Below are 26,836 nucleotides of genomic sequence, written 5' to 3' on the forward strand. Positions count from 1 at the left end.
CACATCACTGAGCCAATTGGCTGAACAGTAAGAGCACATCACTGAGCCAAGTGGCTGAACAGTAAGAGCACATCACTGAGCCAAACGGCTGAACAGTAAGAGCACATCACTGAGCCAAGCAGCTGAACAGTAAGAGTACATCACTGAGCCAAGTGGCTGAACAGTAAGAGCACATCACTGAGCCAATTGGCTGAACAGTAAGAGCACATCACTGATCCAAGTGGCTGAACAGTAAGAGCACATCACTGAGCCAATTGGCTGAACAGTAAGAGCACATCACTGAGCCAAGTGGCTGAACAGTAAGAGCACATCACTGAGCCAATTGGCTGAACAGTAAGAGCACATCACTGAGCCAAGCGGCTGAGCAGTAAGAGCACATCACTGAGCCAAGCGGCTGAGCAGTAAGAGCACATCACTGAGCCAAGCGGCTGAGCAGTAAGAGCACATCACTGAGCCAAGCGGCTGAGCAGTAAGAGCACATCACTGAGCCAAGCGGCTGAGCAGTAAGAGCACATCACTGAGCCAAGCGGCTGAGCAGTAAGAGCACATCACTGAGCCAAGCGGCTGAACAGTAAGAGCACATCACTGAGCCAAGCGGCTGAGCAGTAAGAGCACATCACTGAGCCAAGCGGCTGAGCAGTAAGAGCACATCACTGAGCCAAGCGGCTGAGCAGTAAGAGCACATCACTGAGCCAAGCGGCTGAGCAGTAAGAGCACATCACTGAGCCAAGCGGCTGAACAGTAAGAGCACATCACTGAGCCAAGCGGCTGAACAGTAAGAGCACATCACTGAGCCAAGTGGCTGAACAGTAAGAGCACATCACTGAGCCAAGCGGCTGAGCAGTAAGAGCACATCACTGAGCCAAGCGGCTGAACAGTAAGAGCACATCACTGAGCCAAGCGGCTGAGCAGTAAGAGCACATCACTGAGCCAAGCGGCTGAGCAGTAAGAGCACATCACTGAGCCAAACGGCTGAGCAGTAAGAGCACATCACTGAGCCAAGCGGCTGAGCAGTAAGAGCACATCACTGAGCCAAGCGGCTGAGCAGTAAGAGCACATCACTGAGCCAATTGGCTGAACAGTAAGAGCACATCACTGAGCCAAGCGGCTGAGCAGTAAGAGCACATCACTGAGCCAAGCGGCTGAGCAGTAAGAGCACATCACTGAGCCAAGCGGCTGAGCAGTAAGAGCACATCACTGAGCCAAGCGGCTGAGCAGTAAGAGCACATCACTGAGCCAAGCGGCTGAGCAGTAAGAGCACATCACTGAGCCAAGCGGCTGAGCAGTAAGAGCACATCACTGAGCCAAGCGGCTGAGCAGTAAGAGCACATCACTGAGCCAAGCGGCTGAACAGTAAGAGCACATCACTGAGCCAAGCGGCTGAACAGTAAGAGCACATCACTGAGCCAAGTGGCTGAACAGTAAGAGCACATCACTGAGCCAAGCGGCAGTGGAGATGGGGTGCAGGAGGTACCCCAAACAAGAGGTGGAATATATTGTCTTTGGTGGGATAATGTCCTGGTTTGGAAATAACTGTGTGTGTGTGTGTGTGTGTGTGTGTGTGTGTGTGTGTGTGTGTGTGTGTGTGTGTGTGTGTGTGTGTGTGTGTGTGTGTAATTGTGTGTTCCTTGGTCAGTCCCCTAGTCCTCTCTCAGAAGTACTCCTCTCTTATCGGATCTGGCAGATCGTTCAAGTCCAGGAACACTGATGCGTTGGACAGCTTCCTGCCGTTGCTGGAGAGATCCAGTAGTTCCTCAGCCGTGTTGGGCACTGAGCTGATGTACATGTCCCACACTTGCTCCACATGACCCCCATGACCCCCATGACCCACCCCGACCCCTGGTCCAGAGTCCAGCTCCAGAAGCTTCTGCTTGATCTTCAGGTTCTTCTGGACGTTCCTGCGCTTGTGTTTAAACTCCAGAATGGTCTTGGTGTAGCGATTGATGATGGTGACCGAGGAGGCCATGCAGGCTGTGAACGAGCTCCACGCCAGGCTAGAGAAGAAGAAGGAAGGAAATGGTAGACACAAAGTCAATAAAGAAAACGTGTAAAAAAAAATGTATCTATGAGAAGTATGGTCTTCCAACCTGAGGTGACAGAACCCCCCCCATACAGTGTATAGAGCATAGAATCTCTGTGCGTGTGTGTGTGTGTGTGTGTGTGTGTACATGTTTAACTACTGTATATTTGTGGGTACCTGAAGTCCCAACAAGAATAGTTAACAAATAAAAATTTGACCAACTGAGGACATTTTGTTAGTCCCCACGAGGTCAAATGCTGTTTCTAAGGGGTTTAGGGCTAAGGTTAGAATTACTGTTTAGGGTTAGGAGCTAGGAGCTAGGGTTAGTTTTAGGGTTAGGAGCTAGGAGCTAGGGTTAGTTTTAGGGTTAGGAGCTAGGAGCTAGGGTTAGTTTTAGGGTTAAGGTTAGGTTTTGGGGTTAGGGTTAGGAGCTAGTATTAGGTTTATGGTTAGGGTTAGGAGCTAGGGTTAGGTTTAGGGTTAAGGTTAGGTTTTGGAGTTAATGTTAGGGTTAAGGTTTTGTGAATTTTGTATCCCCACAAGTTTAGTTGTACAAGACTCTCTGTCTGTGTGTGTGTGTGTGTGTGTGTGTGTGTGTGTGTGCTTACATGTATGACCAGCTGTAGTCCCATGACTGAGGCTTCCAGTCCTCTGGCCCCAGACTGACTGTCAGCTGAAAGGCTGTGGTGAACATCATGTGGGCCACCATGCCAAGCAGACCTGGAATGTCAAGAGAAGTTAAATGAGTCTAGTGCTGCAGAAAGGAGCGTCAGAGACAAGTGGGGGAGTTCTATTTTCCACCACAAGGTGGCAGTATTGAGCTATAATGTCATGATAACCACTGTCGTCCTTGAGCACTACAGGGTGTGCAGCCATTTCTTCCATCCCATATTCAGCTACACTAATCTTTAATCTAATCCCTAATCTTAATCCTAAACTTCTTGATGATGAGTTGATTTGTTGAATCATCTGTGTTAGTGCTGGGCTGGAACAAAAGACTGCTCCATCTGTAGCAGCTTTCCTAGACCTGGAAACACCTGAAAAACAGCACTGAGTTAAACTGAGAAGAAGAGCTATGCCAGCATAGAGGACTGGCAGAATTACCAATCAACTGGACTATTGGCTATAACTTGCAGCTGTTTTTCTGCACTCTTTCCGTCTCTCTGCCAAAACCTCAAATCTCTCTGACATTCATCCCAGTGATAAAAATGAAGTTGAAAATACATAAAGAAACGTCTCCTCACTGTCAACTGCATTTATTTTCAGCAAAGCGTAGCGTTGAGATTGCCTGCAATGACAACAAGCTCAGTCCGATGATGCTGTGACACACTGCCCCTGACCATGACGGACCCTCCACCTCCAAATCGATCCCACTCCAGAGTACAGGCCTCGGTGTAACGCTCATTCCTTCGAAAATAAATGCGAATCCGACCATCACCCCTGGTGAGACAAAACCGCGACTTGTCAGTGAAGAGCACTTTTTGCCAGTCCTGTCTGGTCCAGCAACGGTGGGTTTGTGCCCATAGGTGACGTTGTTGCCGGTAATGTTTGGTGAGGACCTGCCTTACAACAGGCCTACAAGCCCTCAGTCCAACCTCTCTCAGCTTATTGCGGACAATCTGAGCACTGATGGAGGGATTGTGCGTTCCTGGTGTAACTCGGTCAGTTGTTGTTGCCATCATGTACCTGTCCCGCAGGTGTGATGTTCGGATGTACCGATCCTGTGCAGGTGTTGTTACACGTGGTCTGCCGCTGCGAGGACGATCAGCTGTCCGTCCGGTCTCCCTGTAGCGCTGTCTTAGGCGTCTCACAACACGAACATTGCAATTCATTGCCCTGGCCACATCTGCAGTCCTCATTGACTCTCAGATGATCACGCAGGTGATGAAGCCGGATGTGGAGGTCCTGGGCTGGCGTGGTCTACGGTTGTGAGGCCGGTTGAACGTACCGCAAAGATTCTCTAAAATGACGTTGGAGGCGGCATATGTTAGAGAAATGAACATTAAATTCCCTGGCAACAGCTCTGGTGGACATTCTTGCAGACAGCATGCCAATTGCACATTCCCTCAAAAATTTTCACATCTGTGGTATTGTGTCGTGTGACAAAACAGCACATTTTAGAGTGGCCTTTTATTGTAATTATTATGCAATTATCATCTTCTTGATATTCCACACCTGTCAGGTGGATGGATTATATTGACAAAGGAGAAATGCTCACAAACCAGGATGCATCAAATTTGAGAGACATTTCTATGATATTTTATTTCAGCTCATGAAATCTTTATCTCTCTCTTTCTCCCACATCACTCTTTTTCTCTCTCTCTCTCTCTCGCTGTTTCTCCTACATCTCTCTCTCTTTCTTTCTCGCTCTTCTTTCTATTTCTCCTACTTCTCTCTCTCGCTCTCTCTCTGACCTTTCCCCCCATCTCTCTCACATCTCTCTCTGACCCCCCCCCCCCCTCTCTCTCACACACATCTCTCTCTGTCCTTTCCCCTCTCTCTCTCACATATTTCTCTGTCCTTTTCACATCTCTCTCTCTCTCTCTCTCTCTCTCTCTCTCTCTCTCTCTCTCTCTCTCTCTCTCTCTCTCTCTCTCTCTCTCTCTCTCTCTCTTCTCTCTCTCTCTCTCTCTCTCTCCCCCCCTCTATTTCCGGCTGGGCTAGTAACATGACAGCCGAAGCAAGGGATCTCCTCAGACTCCTAAAAAAGTGAGGGAACAGAAAAAACATGAGGAATAACAAACAGACTCTGTGCCAATCCGATTAGTGGTTAAGCCCCCCAAATCTCAGACTGAACAAGAGCAGAGATGATAGCAGCAGAGAACGTGTTCTCAGCATCCCCCTTCTCCCATTCACTCTCATGTTAATTCTCAGCATATTTCTACATATGTTAATCAATCATGTCAGACATCCTCTTTACAAACTACCGGAGCTTCAGTCCGAATCCACACACTTAGCATGAAGAGCCTTGTACGGTGTAGCCTAGCCTTCCTTGACAGAGTCAGGACTGGAATTCTGCTGACGTTGGTCATATGTGACTCGTTTCAGGAAACTAGGCGTATGTCACGCGTCACTACTTAACAGGAGAGCCATTTGAACGTAAACTTTTTTTTGTTTATTTTATCAAAATGCATTTTTTTGTAGCTAGCTACATTTTCAGATATTACACATTTTTAATTTTGTCAGAAAGTCAATTTCATTTCAAGTTAAAGTTTACTGTTAGCTAGCTAGCTAATGTTAGCTGGTTGGCTAGCTAGCTAACGTTACGTGTATGAACTTATTATTCGTATCTCAGAGCCATTTGCTTGGCTAGTTATAGCCTAATGTTAGCCAAATGTTGCCATTTCAATTTAAAGTGTACTGCTAGCTAGCTAGCTAATGTTAGCTGGTTGGCTAGCTAGCTAACGTTAGCTGGCTCGCTAGCTAAAGTTACGTGTAGTAATATTATAATTATGACCTGTGTAGTAATATTATTCATATCTCAGAGAGCCATTTGTATTGCTAGTCATTACCTGCTGTTAGCTAGCTAACATTGAACCTGGTTGGTTAGCTACCTGCAGATTCATGCAGGGTAGTAACGTCATGAGTTGGGATTATGGTTCATTGTTTAGCTAGCTACTATGCAAGTAACCATTTCAATAGAATGTTTATAATGTCACTGCGACAACTGACGATTGACGTAGATGGTAAATTCACTCTGGCTATCTACTCCGATTTCAAAGCACTCTCGTCTGAGTGTGCCAGAGCACATAATAACTGACACATTTACGAACATTCAACACCCGTTGAATATGGCCAGTGTTAGTAAACGTTGGCAAAACAGCATAATTCAATTGTTGCCAGCAGCACAGTTGCAGTCACCAACACTCTAGATAACATGTAAATTGCCTAACCAGCTCTGCTAGGGCGAGTAAAATGGACAGAGTGAGGTGTTCTCTCATTTGTGTCTGAAAGTAGCTACAGTAGCAAGCTAGCCAACGTTAGCCTGTTAGCTTGGGTGCTTGACTGCTGTTGTTAGGTCAGAACACTTGGATCAACCCTACTCCTTGGCCAGAGCGTCCTCTGAATGCTCTGAGAGCGAAACGCTCTGAATTTACGAAGGGACAATCTGACAACGCTCTCAGTTTACCACCGTCCAGAGCACACTCTGGCACTCCAGATAAAATGTACGAACACACCCGTAGTATAAACCAGTCTTTAGTCTTTAAATCTTTTGTTGTTTAGTACATGTGAATCCTTAAAGCGATGGGTGGGGCTAAGGCCTAAGAGGGTGTGAACGATGCTGAATGGGTGTAGACAAAGAAGAGCTTTCTCAAAAGTGAGGTTACAAGTTAATCAACTTTCAAAGCAGAATTACTTTCCCATTGTTCCAAACTGTAGTGTATGATATACCATTGTCTAGCTCTGAGTTTCTACTTTTATCCAACGTGAAATACACCATTTCGAATTTTGCTACATAAGACCGAATCGAGCCGGTCGGTCAAGATACATTTCCTACAGATTTAATAATATGCTTTTCAGTGGCAGTGTTTGATTGGTGTTCATTGCACATCAAGCATTTTGGATTTTGGACATGAGATAATTCTGCTCCCCTGTAGTAGTTTCCATCTGTCTTGTATGTGTATGGAGAGCCAGGCAGCACCTCTACTTGCACACCACCTTATCTTTCCTCTCTAAAACTTAGCCAGGCTTATTACCCAGACTGGTGTGTGGACAAAGCTGAAGTTGTTCTCTTCTTGGTAATGGTAAAGCATGAAATTAATCACCCATATGGGCTGTTTGTGCTAAAATAAAGACCTGAGATAGTGAAAGTGTATTATTTTTTTCTCTCTCTCTCTCTCTCTCTTTCTCTCTCTCTCTCTCTCCCTCTCTCTCTCTCTCTCTCTCTCTCTCTCTCTCCTCTCTCTCTCCCTCTCTCTCTCCCTCTCTCTCTCTCTCTCTCTCCCTCTCTCCCTCTCTCTCTCTCTCTCTCTCTCTCTCTCTCTCTCTCTCTCTCCCTCTCTCTCTCTCTCTCTCTCTCTCTCTCTCTCTCTTCTCTCTCTCTCTCTCTCTCTCTCTCTCTCTCTCTCTCTCTCTCTCTCTCTCTCCCTCTCTCTCTCTCTCTCTCTCTCTCTCTCTCCTCTCTCCCTCTCTCTCTCTCTCTCTCTCTCTCTCTCTCTCTCCCTCTCTCTCTCTCCTCTCTCTCTCTCTCTCTCTCTCTCTCTCTCTCTCTCTCTCTCTCTCTCTCATGCCCCCATCTCTCTCTCCTCTCCCTCCATACCCCCCCATCTCTCTCCCTTCATACTCTCTCCCTTCATCCTCTCTCTCTCCCCTCTCACAGGGCCAACCGCACCAGCATATGGTCTCACAAGGGGTCTGAGGATCTCATCTCGGTACCTAATGGCAGTCAGGCTACCTCTGGCGAGCACATGGAGGGCTATGCGGCCCCCCAAAGAAATGCCACCCCACACCATGACTGACCCACCGCCAAACCGGTCATGCTGGAGGACGTTGCAGGCAGCAGAACATTCTCCACGGCATCTCCAGACTCTGTCATGTCTGTCACATGTGCTCAGTGTGAACCTGCTTTCATCTGTGAAGAGCACAGGGCGCCAGTGACGAATTTGCCAATCTTGGTGTTTTCTGGCAAATGCCAAACGTCCTGCACGGTGTTGGGCTGTAAGCACAACTCCCACCTGTGGACGTCGGGCCCTCATACCACCCTCATGGAGTCTGTTTCTGACCGTTTGAGCAGACACATGCACATTTGTGGCCTGCTGGAGGTCATTTTGCAGGGCTCTGGCAGTGCTCCTCCTGCTCCTCCTTGCACAAAGGCAGAGGTAGCGGTCCTGCTGCTGGGTTGTTGCCCTCCTACGGCCTCCTCCACGTCTCCTGATGTACTGGCCTGTCTCCTGGTAGCGCCTCTATTCTCTGGACACTACACTGACAGACACAGAAAACCTTTTTGCCACAGCTCGCATTGATGTGCCATCCTGGATGAGCTGCACTACCCGAGCCACTTGTGTGGGTTGTTGACTCCGTCTCATGCTACCACTAGAGTGAAAGCACCGCCAGCATTCAAAAGTGACCAAAACATCATCCAGGAAGCATGGGAACTGAGAAGTGGTCTGTGGTCACCACCTGCAGAACCACTCCTTTATTGGGGGTGTCATGCTATTTGCCTATAATCTCCACCTGTTGTCTATTCCAATTGCACAACAGCATGTGACATTTATTGTCAATCAGTGTTGCTTCCTAAGTGGACAGTTTCATTTCACAGAAGTGCGATTGACTTGGAGTTACATTTGTGTTGTTTAAGTGTTCCCTTTATTTTTTTGAGCAGTGTATATTTAGGAACTCAGTCGGGGTATCAGCCTCCTGTTGAAAGTTAGAATAATAGAATAGACAAGGTGCAAATTTCGAAATTTGGATCAACAGTTTTCTCTGTTTTATTTACAATTAAAACATGTCAACTAAACATTTTTTAGATTGGATAAATTAGTCTAGCCAAACTTGTAGTAATCATGGTTGAATTACCGACCGGGGGTGGCAGCCATTGATTTTGTTAGTCATTCTCACTCAGATATCATATTAAAAACTGAAAAAAAGTTCTCTCCACCCTATGGCAGAATGTGTAGAATTGAAGGAAATTAGCTGTAACACAGCCAATATTTCTCCCCGCACCATGGCAAAATGAGTAGAAATGCATAAAATGTGTAATAAAATAGGGAAATCTTCTCCCGCCCAAAGACAAAATGTGTAATAAAACGACAACATTTTCTCTACGCCCCATGACAAAATGTGTAGAATAGCAGGGAAAGCAGGAAATTAACGCAAGAAACATGTCGCTTAGGGCCCTTAGGGTCGCTTAGGGATGTAGGTATAGATGTGGGTATAGATGTGGGTATAGATGTAGGTATAGATCTGGGTATAGATCTGGGTATAGATGTAGGTATAGATGTGGGTATAGATCTGGGTATAGATGTAGGTATAGATGTGGGTATAGATGTGGGTATAGATCTGGGTATAGATGTGGTATAGATGTGGGTATAGATGTAGGTATAGATGTGGGTATAGATCTGGGTATAGATCTGGGTATAGATGTTGGTATGATCTGGGTATAGATTTGGGTATAGATGTGGGTATAGATCTGGGTATAGATCTGGGTATAGATCTGGGTATAGATCTGGGTATATATGTGGTATAGATCTGGGTATAGATGTGGTATAGATGTGGGTATAGATTTGTATGTGTGGTAGTGGTGTAGGTGTGGGTATAGATGTGGTTATGGTGTGGGTATAGATGTGGTTATGGATGTGGGTATAGATGTGGTATAAGATGTGGTATGGATGTGGTATAGATGTGGTTAATGATGTGGTATGGATGTGGGTATAGATGTGGATATAGATGTGGGTAAGGGTGTGGGTATAGATGTGGTTATGGATGTGGGTATGGATAAGGGTATAGATGTGGGTATAGATGTGGTTATAGATGTGGGTATGGATGTGGTATATATGTGTGTATAGATGTGGGTATGGGTGTGGGTATAGATGTGGTTATGGATGTGGGTATGGATAAGGGTATAGATGTGGGTATAGATCTGGGCATGGATATGGGTATAGATGTGGTTATGGGTGTGGGTATAGATGTGGTTATGGATATGGGTATAGAGTCTGGGTATAGGTGTGGGTATAGATGTGGGTATAGATTGGGTATGGGTGTGGGTATAGATGTGGGTATGGGTGTGGGTATAGATTTGGTTATGGATGTGGGTATAGATGTGGGTATGGATGTGGGTATAGATGTGGGTATAGATGTGTTATAGATGTGGGTATGGATGTGGGTATAGATGTGGTATAGATGTGGGTATGGTGTGGGTATAGATGTGGTTATGGATGTGGGTATGGATAAGGGTATAGTGTGGGTATGGATCTGGGTATAGATGTTATGGGTGTGGTATAGATGTGGTTATGGATGTGGGTATGGATAAGGGTATAGATGTGGGTATGGATCTGGGTATAGATCTTTTTATGGGTGTGGTTATAGATGTTGGATATGGATATAGTAGATCTGGGTATAGATGTGGGTATAGATCTGTGTATGTGTGGGTATGGGTTTGGGTATAGATGTGGTTATGGATATGGGTATTGATCTGGGTATAGATGTGGGTATAGGTCTGGGCATGGATATGGGTATAGATGTGGTTATGGATGTGGTATAGATGTGTGTATAGATGTGGGTATTGATGTGGGTATAGATGTGCATATGGATGTGGGTATAGATGTGGGAATGGATGTGGGTATGAATGAGGGTATAATATCTGGGTATAGATTATTGGTATAGATGTGGTTATAGATGTGGGAAAAGATGTTGGTATAGATGTGGCTATAGATGTGGGTATGGATGAGGGTATAGATGTGGGTATGGATGTGGGTATAGATGTGGGTATGGATGTGGGAATAGATGTGGTTATAGATGTGGGTATGGATGTGGGTATGGATGTGGGAATAGATGTGGTTATAGATGTGGGTATGGATGTGGGTATGGATGTGGGTATATATGTGGGTATGGATGTAAGTATGGATGTGGGTATATATGTGGGTATAGATGTGGGTATGGATGAGGGTATAGATGTGGGTATGGATGTGGGTATAGATGTGGGTATGGATGTGGGAATAGATGTGGTTATAGATGTGGGTATGGATGTGGGTATGGATGTGGGTATATATGTGGGTATAGATGTGGGTATGGATGAGGGTATAGATGTGGGTATGGATGTGGGAATAGATGTGGTTATAGATGTGGGTATGGATGTGGGTATGGATGTGGGTATAGATGTGGGTATGGGTGTGGGTATGGATGTGGGTATAGATGTGGGTATAGATGTGGGTATGGGTGTGGGTATGGATGTGGGTATGGATGTGGGGATAGATGTAAGGTATAGATCTGGGTATAGATCTGGGCATGGATATGGGTATAGATCTGGGTATAGATCTGGGTATAGATCTGGGTATATATATGGGTATAGATCTGGGTATAGATCTGGGTATAGATGTGGGTATAGATGTAGGTATAGATGTGGGTATAGATCTGGGTATAGATCTGGGTATAGATCTGGGTATAGATGTGGGTATAGATGTGGGTATAGATGTAGGTATGGATGTGGGTATAGATCTGGGTATAGATCTGGGTATAGATCTGGGTATAGATCTGGGTATATATGTGGGTATAGATCTGGGTATAGATGTGGGTATAGATGTGGGTATAGATTTGGGTATGGGTGTGGGTATAGATTTGGGTATGGGTGTGGGTATAGATGTGGTTATGGGTGTGGGTATAGATGTGGTTATGGATGTGGGTATAGATGTGGTTATAGATGTGGGTATGGATGTGGGTATAGATGTGGTTAATGATGTGGGTATGGATGTGGGTATAGATGTGGATATAGATGTGGGTATGGGTGTGGGTATAGATGTGGTTATGGATGTGGGTATGGATAAGGGTATAGATGTGGGTATAGATGTGGTTATAGATGTGGGTATATATGTGGGTATAGATGTGGGTATGGGTGTGGGTATAGATGTGGTTATGGATGTGGGTATGGATAAGGGTATAGATGTGGGTATAGATCTGGGCATGGATATGGGTATAGATGTGGTTATGGGTGTGGGTATAGATGTGGTTATGGATATGGGTATAGATCTGGGTATAGATGTGGGTATAGATGTGGGTATAGATGTGGGTATGGGTGTGGGTATAGATGTGGGTATGGGTGTGGGTATAGATTTGGTTATGGATGTGGGTATAGATGTGGGTATGGATGTGGGTATAGATGTGGGTATAGATGTGGTTATAGATGTGGGTATGGATGTGGGTATAGATGTGGGTATAGATGTGGGTATGGGTGTGGGTATAGATGTGGTTATGGATGTGGGTATGGATAAGGGTATAGATGTGGGTATGGATCTGGGTATAGATGTGGTTATGGGTGTGGTTATAGATGTGGTTATGGATGTGGGTATGGATAAGGGTATAGATGTGGGTATGGATCTGGGTATAGATCTTGTTATGGGTGTGGTTATAGATGTGGTTATGGATATGGGTATAGATCTGGGTATAGATGTGGGTATAGATCTGGGTATAGATGTGGGTATGGGTGTGGGTATAGATGTGGTTATGGATATGGGTATAGATCTGGGTATAGATGTGGGTATAGGTCTGGGCATGGATATGGGTATAGATGTGGGTTATGGATGTGGGTATAGATGTGGGTATTGATGTGGGTATAGATGTGCATATGGATGTGGGTATAGATGTGGGAATGGATGTGGGTATGAATGAGGGTATATATCTGGGTATAGATTATTGGTATAGATGTGGTTATAGATGTGGGAAAAGATGTTGGTATAGATGTGGGTATAGATGTGGGTATGGATGAGGGTATAGATGTGGGTATGGATGTGGGTATAGATGTGGGTATGGATGTGGGAATAGATGTGGTTATAGATGTGGGTATGGATGTGGGTATGGATGTGGGAATAGATGTGGGAATAGATGTGGTTATAGATGTGGGTATGGATGTGGGTATGGATGTGGGAATAGATGTGGTTATAGATGTGGGTATGGGTGTGGGTATGGATGTGGGTATGGATGTGGGGATAGATGTAAGGTATAGATCTGGGTATAGATCTGGGCATGGATATGGGTATAGATCTGGGTATAGATCTGGGTATATATATGGGTATAGATCTGGGTATAGATCTGGGTATAGATGTGGTTAAAAATGTTGGTATGGATGTGGGTATGGATGTGGGGATAGATCTGGGTATATATATGGGTATAGATCTGGGTATAGATCTGGGTATAGATCTGGGTATAGATCTGGGCATGGATATGGGTATAGATCTGGGTATATATATATGGGTATAGATCTGGGTATAGATCTGGGTATAGATCTGGGCATGGATATGGGTATAGATCTGGGTATATATATGGGTATAGATCTGGGTATAGATCTGGGCATGGATATGGGTATAGATCTGGGTATAGATGTGGGTATGGATGTGGTTATGGGTGTGGGTATAGATGTGGTTATGGATGTGGGTATGGATGAGGGTATAGATGTGGGAATGGATGTGGGTATAGACGTGGGTATAGATGTGGGTATAGATGTGGGTATGCATGTGGGTATGGATGTGGTTATAGATGTGAGTATGGATGTGGGTATAGATGTGGTTAAAATTGTGGGTATGGATGTGGGTATAGATGTGGTTAAAATTGTGAGTATGGATGTGGGTATAGATGTGGGTATAGATCTGGGTATGGATGTGCGTATGGATGTGGTTATAGATGTGGGTATGGATGTGGGTATAGATGTGGGTTATGGATGTGGGTATAGATGTGGGTATAGATGTGGGTATTGATGTGGGTATAGATGTGCATATGGATGTGGGTATAGATGTGGGAATGGATGTGGGTATGAATGAGGGTGTATATCTGGGTATAGATTATTGGTATAGATGTGTGTATAGCTGTGGGTATAGATGTGGGTATGGATGTGGGTATGGACGTGGGTAAGGATGTGGGTAGGGATATGGGTATGGATGTCGGTATAGATGGATAACTCCCGTGAGATGAGACTGTAGGAAGGACAGGATAACTCTCCTGAGATGAGACTGTAGACAGGACAGGATAACTCTCCTGAGATGAGACTGTAGGAAGGACAGGATATCTCTCCTGAGATGAGACTGTAGGAAGGACAGGATAACTCTCCTGAGATGAGACTGTAGACAGGACAGGATAACTCCCCTGAGATGAGTCTGTAGGAAGGACAGGATAACTCTCCTGAGATGAGACTGTAGACAGGACAGGATAACTCTCCTGAGATGAGACTGTAGACAGGATAACTCTCCTGAGATGAGACTGTAGACAGGACAGGATAACTCTCCTGAGATGAGACTGCAGACAGGATAACTCTCCTGAGATGAGACTGTAGACAGGACAGGATAACTCTCCTGAGATGAGACTGTAGACAGGACAGGATAACTCTCCTGAGATGAGACTGTAGACAGGACAGGATAACTCCCCTGAGATGAGACTGTAGACAGGACAGGATAACTCCCCTGAGATGAGACTGTAGACAGGACAGGATAACTCCCCTGATATGAGACTGTAGGAAGGACAGGATAACTCTCCTGAGATGAGTTATCCTGTCGATGAAAATATCCCCGTTATGTTTCACAGTTCAGTTCGATGGTACATTTTGTGGATTTCTGAGGTTACTGTTAATGCCTTCATCAAGAACAAAAACATTGAATGACCAACATCAGACGAGTGCCAAACTACCGCAAATGACCTGGACGCAAGACAAGAGGTTTAGAGACAGCCAAGAGGTTTGGAGACTGCCAAGAAGTTTAGAGACAGCCAAGAGGTTGGGATGACAGCCAAGAGGTTGGGATGACAGCCAAGAGGTTGGGATGACGGCCAAGAGGTTTGGATGTCAGCCAAGAGGTTGGGATGACAGCCAAGAGGTTGGATGACAGCCAAGAGGTGTGGAGAGTGCCAAGAGGCTTTAAGCCTATTCCTGGATGGACAAGCATTTGCACATAGTCCAGGAGAATCTAAACCAGACCGGAGGGTCCAGAGTCTAGACCATCACTTAGCCAACAGAACATCTAGACCTTCACTTAGCCAAAAGAACATATAAACCATCACTTAGCCAACAGAACATCAAAACATCACATAGCCAACAGAACATCTAGACCATCATGTAGCCAACAGAACATCTAGACCATCAGTTAGCCAACAGAACACCAAGACCATCACTTAGCCAAAAGAACATCTAGACCATCACGTAGCCAACAGAACATCAAAACATCACATAGCCAACATAACATATAGACCATCACATAGCCAACAGAACATCTAGACCATCACGTAGCCAACATAACATATAGACCCTCACGTAGCCAACAGAACATATAGACCATCACATAGCCAACAGAACATCTAGACCATCACATAGCCAACAGAACATCTAGACCATCACATAGCCAACAGAACATATAGACCATCACATAGCCAACAGAACATATAGACCATCACATAGCCAACAGAACATCTAGACCATCACATAGCCAACAGAACATATAGACCATCACGTAGCCAACAGAACATCTAGACCATCACGTAGCCAACAGAACATCAAAACATCACATAGCCAACAGAACATCTAGACCATCACGTAGCCAACAGAACATATAGACCATCACGTAGCCAATAGAACATATAGACCCTCACGTAGCCAATAGAACATATAGACCCTCACGTAGCCAATAGAACATCTAGACCATCACGTAGCCAATAGAACATCTAGACCCTCACGTAGCCAATAGAACATATAGACCCGCACATAGCCAACAGAACATAGAGACCCTCACGTAGCCAATAGAACATAGACCATCACGTAGCCAACAGAACATAGAGACCCGCACATAGCCAACAGAACATAGAGACCCTCACGTAGCCAATAGAACATAGACCATCACGTAGCCAACAGAACATAGAGACCCTCACGTAGCCAATAGAACATATAGACCATCACATAGCCAATAGAACATAGACCATCACGTAGCCAACAGAACATAGAGACCCTCACGTAGCCAATAGAACATATAGACCATCACATAGCCAATAGAACATAGACCATCACATAGCCAACAGAACATAGAGACCATCACATAGCCAACAGAACATAGAGACCCTCACGTAGCCAATAGAACATAGAGACCATCACATAGCCAACAGAACATAGAGACCCTCACGTAGCCAATAGAACATAGAGACCATCACATAGCCAATAGAACATAGAGACCATCACATAGCCAATAGAACATAGAGACCATCACATAGCCAACAGAACATAGAGACCCTCACGTAGCCAATAGAACATAGAGACCATCACATAGCCAACAGAACATAGAGACCCTCACGTAGCCAATAGAACATATAGACCCTCACGTAGCCAATAGAACATAGAGACCATCACGTAGCCAATAGAACATAGAGACCCTCACGTAGCCAATAGAACATAGAGACCATCACATAGCCAATAGAACATAGAGACCCTCACGTAGCCAATAGAACATAGACCATCACATAGCCAATAGAACATAGAGACCATCACATAGCCAATAGAACATAGAGACCCTCACGTAGCCAATAGAACATAGAGACCCTCACGTAGCCAATAGAACATAGAGACCCTCACGTAGCCAATAGAACATAGAGACCCTCACGTAGCCAATAGAACATAGAGACCCTCACGTAGCCAATAGAACATAGAGACCATCACGTAGCCAATAGAACATAGAGACCCTCACGTAGCCAATAGAACATAGAGACCCTCACGTAGCCAATAGAACATAGAGACCCTCACGTAGCCAATAGAACATAGAGACCCTCACGTAGCCAATAGAACATAGAGACCCTCACGTAGCCAATAGAACATCTAGACCATCACGTAGCCAATAGAACATAGAGACCCTCACGTAGCCAATAGAACATAGACCATCATGTAGCCAACAGAACATAGAGACCCTCACGTAGCCAATAGAACATAGAGACCCTCACGTAGCCAATAGAACATAGAGACCCTCACGTAGCCAATAGAACATAGAGACCCTCACGTAGCCAATAGAACATATAGACCATCACATAGCCAACATTACATAGAGACCCTCACGTAGCCAATAGAACATAGAGACCCTCACGTAGCCAATAGAACATCTAGACCCTCACGTAGCCAATAGAACATAGAGACCCTCACGTAGCCAACAGAACATAGACCATCACATAGCCAATAGAACATAGAGACCCTCACGTAGCCAATAGAACATAGAGACCCTCACGTAGCCAACAGAACATAGACCATCACATAGCCAATAGAACATAGAGACCCTCACGTAGCCAATAGAACATAGAGACCCTCACGTAGCCAATAGAACATCTAGACCCTCACGTAGCCAATAGAACATAGAGACCATCACGTAGCCAATAGAACACTGGAGTATTGTGTCTGCAGACGAACTCAGACGACAGGACCAGATGAATACTAATCCAGATAAAACGAGACAAGCTGTCTGAAAAAGACAACTCCTCATAGTATAAAGGAAGAGTAGATTTCAAGTCCAGCCTAGTCTGCAGACCCACAGATAGCAGTGTGCAGTGTTCCATGAGTCACTGTTTTAGGGCCCCTCACTGAGTAAAGCTGCCTAAAGCTGCCAGCATGAAGATCGTGTTGATCTCCAGGGTTTCTGTAGTCCCAATCAGCAACAAACAAACAAACTAAACACTTTTCTACCTGAGAAGAATAATGAGGAGAGGAGAAAAGTGACTGATTCAATAGCAAGAGGCACGCACACACACATAAGAGAGCGTGTAAAGTGTTGTTACCTGACAGGACAGTGAACATGGCAGCGAAGGCGTTGAGTTTGAGGCCGTTGATGACGTTTCCTAAGTGACACGCCTCTATGGACATGAGGATGCCTCCGGTGGCCAGGAGGAGAATATAAAGACACTCTGCCACGATACACAACCACAGCACTCCTACACAGAGAGAGAGAGAGAGAGAGAGAGAGAGAGAGAGAGAGAGAGAGAGAGAGGCAAGGGGATGGGAAAGAGGGACAAATGGGAGAGGAGAGGGAGGGAGGTGAGAAAAAGAGAGCAATGAGGGAGGGAGGGAGGGAGGGAGGGAGGGAGGGAGGGAGGGAGGGAGGGAGGGAGGGAGGGTGGGAGGGAGGGAGGGAGGGGAATATAGAGACACATACATTGAGGGGGAGGTTAGGAAAGGGAGTTGGACCAGTGACCCATTCACCATATCATTAACCTCCACTGTATCAATGAAGATTCATCTGTCTCTAAGAGACAGACAGACACACCACCTGACCTACACTCGCTGCCTGGGTTATGGATGATGGGATGAATGGTCCTTGATATGATTGCGGGCTTCTAACACTACATTAAGTTGCCCCCTATTACTGTGCAACTATGCAGTAAAGCTGTAGTAACAACATAGTAACAACGTTGTAACGTCATAACAACATAATAACAATGTAGTAACAACAAGGTAACAACGTAGTAACAACATGGTAACAACGTAGTAACAACATGGTAACAACAAGGTAACAACACAGTAACCACAAAGTAACAACAAGGTAACAACGTAGTAACAACAAGGTAACAACGTAGCAACATCGTAGTAACAATGTTGTAAACGTAGTAAACGTAGTAACAACACAGTAACAACGTAGTAACGACATAGTAACAACACAGCAACCACAAGGTAACAACAAGGTTACAACATAGTAACAACACAGTAGCAACACAATAACAACGTAGTAACAACATGTAACAACACAGTAACAACAAGGTAACAACGTAGTAACAACGTAGTAACAACACAGTAGCAACACAATAACAACGTAGTAACAACATAGTAACAACACAGTAGCAACACAGTAACAACTCAGTAACAACACAGTAGCAACACAATAACAATGCAATAACAACACAGTAGCAACACAATAACAACGTAGTAACAACTCAGTAACAACACAGTAGCAACACAATAACAACGTAGTAACAACATGTAACAACACAGTAACAACAAGGTAACAACGTAGTAACAACACAGTAGCAACACAATAACAACGTAGTAACAACATAGTAACAACACAGTAGCAACACAGTAACAACTCAGTAACAACACAGTAGCAACACAATAACAATGCAATAACAACACAGTAGCAACACAATAACAACGTAGTAACAACTCAGTAACAACACAGTAGCAACACAATAACAACGTAGTAACAACGTAGTAACAACAGAGTAGCAACACAATAACAACGTAGTAACAACGTAGTAACAACACAGCAACAACTCAGTAACGACACAGTAACGACATAGTAACAACGCAGTAACAAAAAGGTAACAACATAGTAACAACACAGTAGCAACGCAATAACAACGTAGTAACAATATAGTAACAACATAGTAACAACATAGTAACAACGTAGTAACACCGTAGAAACAACATAGTAACAACATAGTAACAACGTAGTAACGATGTAGTAACAACATGGTAACAACATGGTAACAACACATGTAACAACACAGTAAAACCATAGTCACAACCTAGTAACAACATAGCAGCAACGTAGTATTACTATGCTATTACATGGTAATAGGGTTTAGCGGGATCAGTCATAAACATGTCTAGAACAAGGACTGTGTAATTACACATCTAATTGCTGAAACTTATTCCAGCAGAGATGTGTTTCCATTGAAAGCTGTGTGTGATGACGTAACGTATATAAAATAACTATTGCTGTTAAATTCCCATGTACCGAATGAAAAATACAAGTTTAATTGGTTTCCATCGCATTTTCAACTCAACTGATAGTTTTGTCACAAAAAACTGTTGTGCCCACTCTGGTCTTGGCATATGCGCTGTAGCCAACAGCTTGCAGATACAGTGAGGGTAGGCAACCTTTACCGAACAAAAATATAAACGCAACATGTAAAGATCCTAGAAATTTTCCATCCACAAAAAAAATGAGTATTTTTCTCAAATTTTTAGGAGTCCATCCATCTGACAGGTGTGGCATAACAGCATGATCATTACACAGGTGCACCTTGTGTAAGGTGACAATAAAAGGCTACTCTAATATGTAGTTTTGTCACGCAACGCAATGCATGCAATTGGCATGCTGACTGCAGGAATGTCCACCAGTGCTGTTGCCAGAGAATTGAATGTTAATTTCTCTACCATAAGCCGCCGCCAACATCGTTTTAGAGAATTTAGCAGTATATACAACCGGCCTCACAACCGCAGACCACGCGTAACCACGCCAGCTCAAGACCTCCACATCCGGCTTTGTCACCTGTGGGATCATCTGAGATCAACCACCCGGACAGCTGATGAAACGGAGGAGTATTTCTGTCTGTAATAAAGCCCTTTTGTGGGGAAAACTAATTTTGATTGGCTGGGCCTGGCTCCCAAGTGGATGGAGCTATGCCCTCCCATGGCTGCACTCCTGCCCAGTCATGTGAAATCCATAGATTAGGGTCTAATAAATATATTTCAATTGAATAATTTCCTTATATTATGAACTGTAACTCAGTAAAATTGTTGAAATTGCATGTTTCTGTTGTTACATGTGAATGAATGCATGGGGGAATACTAGCTAGCGTAGCGACCCTGTGTTTGTACATTTTACTCACTAAAGTAGTTATTGTTATGAGTCTGAAACAGGGAAATGAATTTGAATATTAATCTTTGTTAAACCCTTTAAAGAAAAGTCAAACAGAACATTTTCTCCTGTCTCCTTATTGCTCCCAGTAAGCCTATTGACTGCAACGTTTACATTGTTACATTGTAATTACATGGCAATTAACAAGTTTTCATTTTAGAGGGAGGGGAATATAGAGACACATACATTGAGGGGGAGGTTAGGACACTGTAAATACATGTATATAATTTGTAACAACATTGTAATAACATGCGGTTAAAGATCACTATATTGTAAGTACAATGTAACTAAAAGGGTTATACGAACAACTGAAAACAATCTGCCTTGTTACAATTGTTGTTGCCAGCTCCTAGCCAATTAGGGCAAGATGGTATCAACCCTGGGTACATGTAAGAAGGTCACATTACCATGGTCATTAACAGGTGAGGTTCAACCGTGTAATTACAAAACAGTAGTGACACGGTGGAAACAAGGAAATGTGGAATACCCTTTAGCAAGTGGGATGTGTGATTACACAGTCCTTGGGGCGGCAGGGTAGCCTAGTGGTTAGAGCGTTGGACTAGTAACCGGAAGGTTGCAAGTTCAAATCCCCGGGCTGACAAGGTACAAATCTGTCGTTCTACCCCTGAACTGTTCCTAGGCCGTCATTGAAAATAAGATTTTGTTCTTAACTGACTTGCCTAGTTAAAAAAATGTTTTAAATGTGCTATAAGTGATGTTGTTACTAGGGTTTTTACTGTAGTTATTACTGAGTTGTTTCATAGTAACATTTTAACGTTGGCATGACAATAATAACTACATGTTATTACTAACCAGTTACAGTGTAATTACATAGATTATAACACTGTTAGTTATTGTGCTTTAAGACCTGTAGAAAAAGTGCTGCCCAAAAATAGTTAAAAGTAGACCTAGATGAATAATTGAATCTATTAATATCTCTTAGCGATAGACCAATCCTTTTTACTTGTTCTGACCAAACTCTTAAATGGGATTTCAATGATTAATCAAAGGTGATCCTTTTTATTACACGGCAGGATTAAGGTGTATATTAAAGAGATGAAGGCAGTCTGTGATTTATTCAAGTGAATCTCACATACGTGCCTCTTTCGCAGTTTTGTACTTTTTTGTTGTTGTCTACCTGAGTATCCCTTTAGCTATTACTATAACTTAAGCTTCCTAGCCAACATATCCCCCGTCACAAAAGCACAGAGAAAGGATTTATTGGATGAAATCAGAACTGAAATCAATTACATTAAAACGAACAAAACTCAGTTAGAAATTTATCATAATAATGCCCATTTTGGGTACAGAGACAGTGACATTGGACTCGAATTAGGCACAGAGAGGGTGTGTGTGTGTGTGTGTGTGTGTGTGTGTGTGTGTGTGTGTGTGTGTGTGTGTGTGTGTGTGTGTGTGTGTGTGTGTGTGTGTGTGTGTGTGTGTGTGTGTGTGTGTGTGTGTGTGTGTGTGTTGAACAGTATTTTGTATTGAAGTGAATTAGGCACGGAAAGAATGTGCCGACACAGAGGAGGTAAAACTAATGAAGGAGGGATGTCTGACTGACATGCACGTTGCTTCTAGAGGCAGTTTGGAACTCGATGGTGAGTGTTGCAACCGAGGACAGACGATTTTTACGCGCTACGTGCTTCAGCAATCGGTGGTCCTGTTCTGTGAGTCCGTGTGGTCCACCACTTTGCGGCTGAGCCGTTGTTGCTCCTAGGTGTTTCCACTTCACAAGAACAGCACTCACAGTTGAAAGGGGCAGCTCTAGCAGGGCAGACATTTGACGAACTGACTTGTTGGAAAGGTGGCATCCTATGACGGTGCCACGTTGAACGTCACTGAGCTCTTCAGTAAGACCGTTCTACTGTCAATGTTTGTCTATGGAGAATGCATGGCTGTGTGCTTGATTTTATACACCCGGTGTGGCTGGAATAGCCAAATCCACTCATTTGAAGGTGTGTCCACATACTTTTGGCCATGTAGTGTATCTCAGTCACAGCAAGTAAAACGCTTGTGTAAACGTTACTAGGAACATTGCTGTAGTTAACAATAGGCAGGTCCTCAAAATACCCTACATGGCTTAATATTCAACATAAACAGTTTAGGAGTTTAGGAGTTATTATCACTCTAACCTGCATTACATGATTATGGCATTATCACACATCCCTTGAATTGGTACAGAATTCTCACTAACGGGTGCAACAAATATAGCCACTTACATGGCAAGCCTCCAAAGATGCTAATGAGCCAGCGATTCTTTCCCCCTCCCCAAACATTTTACCGCAATGCACTATAATTTACAGAATGCTGCAGTAAATATACAGCAAAACAACAATAAAGTACTTTGATAAAAAGCATTTTAATAAAACTGCAGCAATTGCCAACAGTTATGTAATTCTATATTACAGTAAACCAAATAATAATTTGTATTTTATATCACTACCAGATATAGTAGAGGGCTTAAGGGGTAAATATTCAACCATTAAACAATTTAAAGGTCCTGAACAGTAATTGTAAAAAATACTTTTTATCTTATGGCTAACAACCAGGAAGTTTGAAAAGACAGGCAGAGTGGGTGGGGACCTTAAATTCATGAGCTCACCTTGACTGACAGCTCTTTGAAACGCCTCTATCAAGCAACATGGATGCAGTGAGCAGTGTTGCAGTAAAATCATCTCAAGCTAATTTGGTGACACACAAAACAACTCAGACAACATTAACATTGCATCAATGAGATTATATATATATATATATATATATATATATATATATATATATATATATAGTCTCCCAGTCTCTGCCGCAGAAAAAACATCCCCACAGCATGATTCTGCCACCACCATGCTTCACCGTAGGGGTGGTGCCAGGTTTCCTCCAGACGAGACGATTGGCATTCAAGAGTTCAATCTGAGTTTCATCAGACCAAAGAATCTTGTTTCTCATAAATTAGGTGGTTTTTTTTGGCAAACTCCAAGCAGCAGTGATGACTCAATTGTCATACTTGAGTAAACGTAAAGTACCGAGGCTGTAATCGCTGCCAAAGGTGCTTCAACAAAGCCCTGAGTAAAGGGTCTGAATACTTATGTAAATGTAATATATCATTTTACATTTTTTTAAATAAATTAGTAAACATTTCTAGAAATCTGTGTTTTCTTTGTCATTATGGGATATCGTGTGTAGATTGAAGAGGGGAAAAAACCTATTTAATCAATTTTAGAATAAGCTGTGGAAAAAGTCAAGGGGTCTGAATAATTTCTAAAAGCCCTGTGTACGTATATATATATATAGATATATATATTTAAATGTCTCCTATTTGGCATGTATTTTGTGATATACTTCACTGACTGATGTGCTTACTTGACAACTGCGTCAGAGATTTGAATGATCTAGCTGTATAAACCACGCCCCCTCTGCAAACACGCCTTCTCTGTTCTTCTGTTAGTTACAAGGCGGTACTTATTTAAATTAGTTAAGAGAATATCATGTTACCATTGGTGCATTAAAATGAGAGTTAAAGTGATGTCACCTTGTGCCCTTAATAATTAATCCAAGTGTTTGACATGGGGGGAGGGGGACCAGTAACGTTATGATCAAACTTTATCAATGTAGAGGCAACAGTTATTTTTCATAATTTTATCAAGTTTACTTAAAATATCATGCAATTTCATGAAAAACATGATTTTGTCTGTTGATGACCTGTAAGAAACTCTTCTAAACTGACAGGGACTACAAGCCAAAACAGATCAAAAAGACATGGCTAAACGCTCAACCATTATTTAACGTTTGAGACTTGTTGCCACTCTGATCTAATTCTGATGTGCAGTTTATTGTTAATTAAGGCACTACTACTACATATCACTTAAATTGCTATAGCACTCTTACTAACAGGGCAACAAGTATAGCCTCTTACAAGGAACACATTAAAATGTGTTGATGAGCCACATCAAAACCATGCAGCAACAAAAGGGTGGGTGGAACTGAATTACAGTAAATTACTGGCAGCACGGTCGACAGTAAATTACTGTAGATTTACAGAAGAACGTTTTTAGACTGCAAAAACACAGTATGATAATGTATTATGTGGGCGTGTTACTGAATTACAGTAAATTACTGTAGATTTACAAGATTAATTTCAGAAATAAATACGAAATTGTAGTTTAATCAGTGGGGTACAGAATTTTCACTAATGGTTGCAACAAATATAGCCGCTTACAAGGTTCGCCTCAAAATAATGTTAATGAGACAGAGATTATTTCGCCACCCACAATATTTTCCTACAATGCACCATAATTCGCAGTATGCTGCTGTAAAAACAGCAAAACAGATCATACAGTAATTTAATGTAAAATTGTATTATGAAAGTACAGCAATTGTTGTAATTTTACAGCAGTTTAGAGGAATAGTAATTGAGCCCCGAAAATGCATTGGCCTTTACAGCACTGTACTGTAATATAGAGTTACTGTAAAAGTGTTGCTGTAAATGTACAATAATTTGTTACAGTGCAGTAGCTCCCCAGGAAAACCCAGCATTTCTAATCCTCTTAAATTATTCTACTGTAGGTTTTCACTTTTTAATTCACACTTTCAAATAAATCTAAGGATAACTTCAATCTCAGTAGAGCCCAGCATGAGACCATACTCCAGGACTATTAAGTGACTGGGTTCAATTTGCACCCTTCGAGCAAGTTGCACCCTTCGAGCTGCACTTGCAATTCCTAATATGAGAGATGACTGGAATCTTGAAATAAAACAACAACACCCATAGCCATTCACAGATTAATAGAAAAAGTGTAATAACATGTTATTATGCAAAACCTACCTCTTTCGTGTGAGGGCGCAACATAAATGAAGCTTCTGCAGTTTTCACCTGAAATAGAATATGCCACACAATCAAACACAATGCAATCAAACACTCAATCATCAGATTTCTAAGGCGCATGTCTGGGTAAACGGGTGGCTAACCCAGTGCAGTCTTTAGCTCCATCCCTGATGAAACACCTGATTCTACTACTCAGCTTCTCATCAAATCGAATCGAATGTTATTTGTCACATGCGGCGAATACAACAGGTGTACCGTGAAATGCTTACCTACAAGCCCTTTTAACAAACAATGCAGTTCAAGAAAGAGTTAAGAAAATATTTAATGAATCAACTAAAGTAAAAAAATAAAAAGTAACACTATAAAATGACATAACAATAACGAGGCTATACAGGTTGGTCATATAGGTTGTTCAAGGTAGTTTGTACATGTAGGTTGGAATAACAAACAGCGAGTAGCAGCAGTGTAAAAACAAAGGGATGGTCAATGTCATTAGTCTGGGTGGCTATTTGATTAATTGTTCAGCAGTCTTATAGCTTGGGGGTAGAAGCTGTTCATAATGTGTCTTTTGGACCTCAACTCTGCGCTCTGGTACTGCTTGCCATGCGGTAGCAGAGAGAACAGTCTATTTACAGGACCTTGACCTAGAATTTTGATATCATGGATGGTCAGTCCTTGCATCCATAGCTCTGTCTATGATTTTGAGAGCGGTTACATTTCTCCAGCCCCGTCCCTCAGTTTTTTAACAAAATCGTGGCGGGGTTGCAGCTTTGTTATAGTTTGAGCTGTAGATTTTCCCTTTAAAATAAACAGCTAAATAAATATGCTTTTTATACTTTCTCGTATGTTTTTAAAAATACGTTTTTGTTAGATTTTTTTGTATGTAAAATGCATAATATTCATAATATGATTATGAAAATCTCAGAGTAAAAACAACCACAGTCACATTTTTAAGGATTTTGCGTAGGTGCGTAATTAAATACAGACGATCGTTTTAATGTGTGTGTGAGTGAGTGTGCTGGCAGCTGACAGAAAATCATTGGATATTTCACTCAAAAGACAAGAACAATTACATAGGTCTAGACTAAAAATTAGCATAGTCTATAATTCTGAGAACCCAATTCTAACTTTCATTAAAAAGACGGGCTAGTTCCATGCGTACAGCTGCGTCACATCGCAGTGCGCGAAAAAAGTTTTGCTCCCGGAGTTTATCTCTCTTACCTGTCATATTAACGTTCTCCTCGCACGAAAACCAGATCCCGGTGTGGAACTTCCTCATGAGGTACTTGTCCTCGCCGGTCTCCCAGATGTACTGGACCAGTCTGCTGTCATTAATGTTCGAGCTGTTGAACCTGATACAGAACGACTGTCTGGTGGTGGTGACCGGTCCCGTACAGAAAGGTTTCGCCACTTTCCGTGTCCCCTCGCACCAGTAGCTTGTAGTCAACGCGACAACGGCTAGAATCAGCGCGAGGAAGTTCAACGTAATAGCCAGAGATACTCTCCGCCGCCGGTCTATCCCCCCCATAACAGAAACCGGGAAAGGGAGACGCGCTAATCTCAAGGTTTAACACAGTATATGGCGATTTTTCCTTAGATCCTCCTAATGTAGGATAATCGGGCTTTCCGTTACCATACTGCGGGTAATTACAGTTGCGCGAGGCTCCTGCATGACGAGCTAATCCTCAGATATGTTCTTCT

The 26,836-nt window shown here is 43.1% G+C and overlaps 1 protein-coding gene across 1 annotated transcript; it reads right to left on the reverse strand.

The window, feature by feature from the left end:
- Positions 1-1,506: 1,506 nt before the first annotated feature.
- LOC110492875 (germ cell-specific gene 1-like protein) lies at positions 1,507-26,836 on the reverse strand. Its single transcript, XM_036946080.2, has 5 exons — positions 26,357-26,836; positions 25,136-25,183; positions 17,453-17,605; positions 2,629-2,740; positions 1,507-1,994 (listed from the first exon to the last, which is right to left on the reverse strand). Exons 1-5 carry the CDS (start codon positions 26,661-26,663, stop codon positions 1,652-1,654), a joined length of 963 nt encoding a protein of 320 aa, XP_036801975.1. The 5' UTR covers positions 26,664-26,836; the 3' UTR covers positions 1,507-1,651.

This window comes from Oncorhynchus mykiss, chromosome 16 (assembly GCF_057628025.1).
Source record: "Oncorhynchus mykiss isolate SJ-2025 chromosome 16, ASM5762802v1, whole genome shotgun sequence".
In the NCBI taxonomy this organism is placed as follows: Eukaryota; Metazoa; Chordata; class Actinopteri; order Salmoniformes; family Salmonidae; genus Oncorhynchus; species Oncorhynchus mykiss.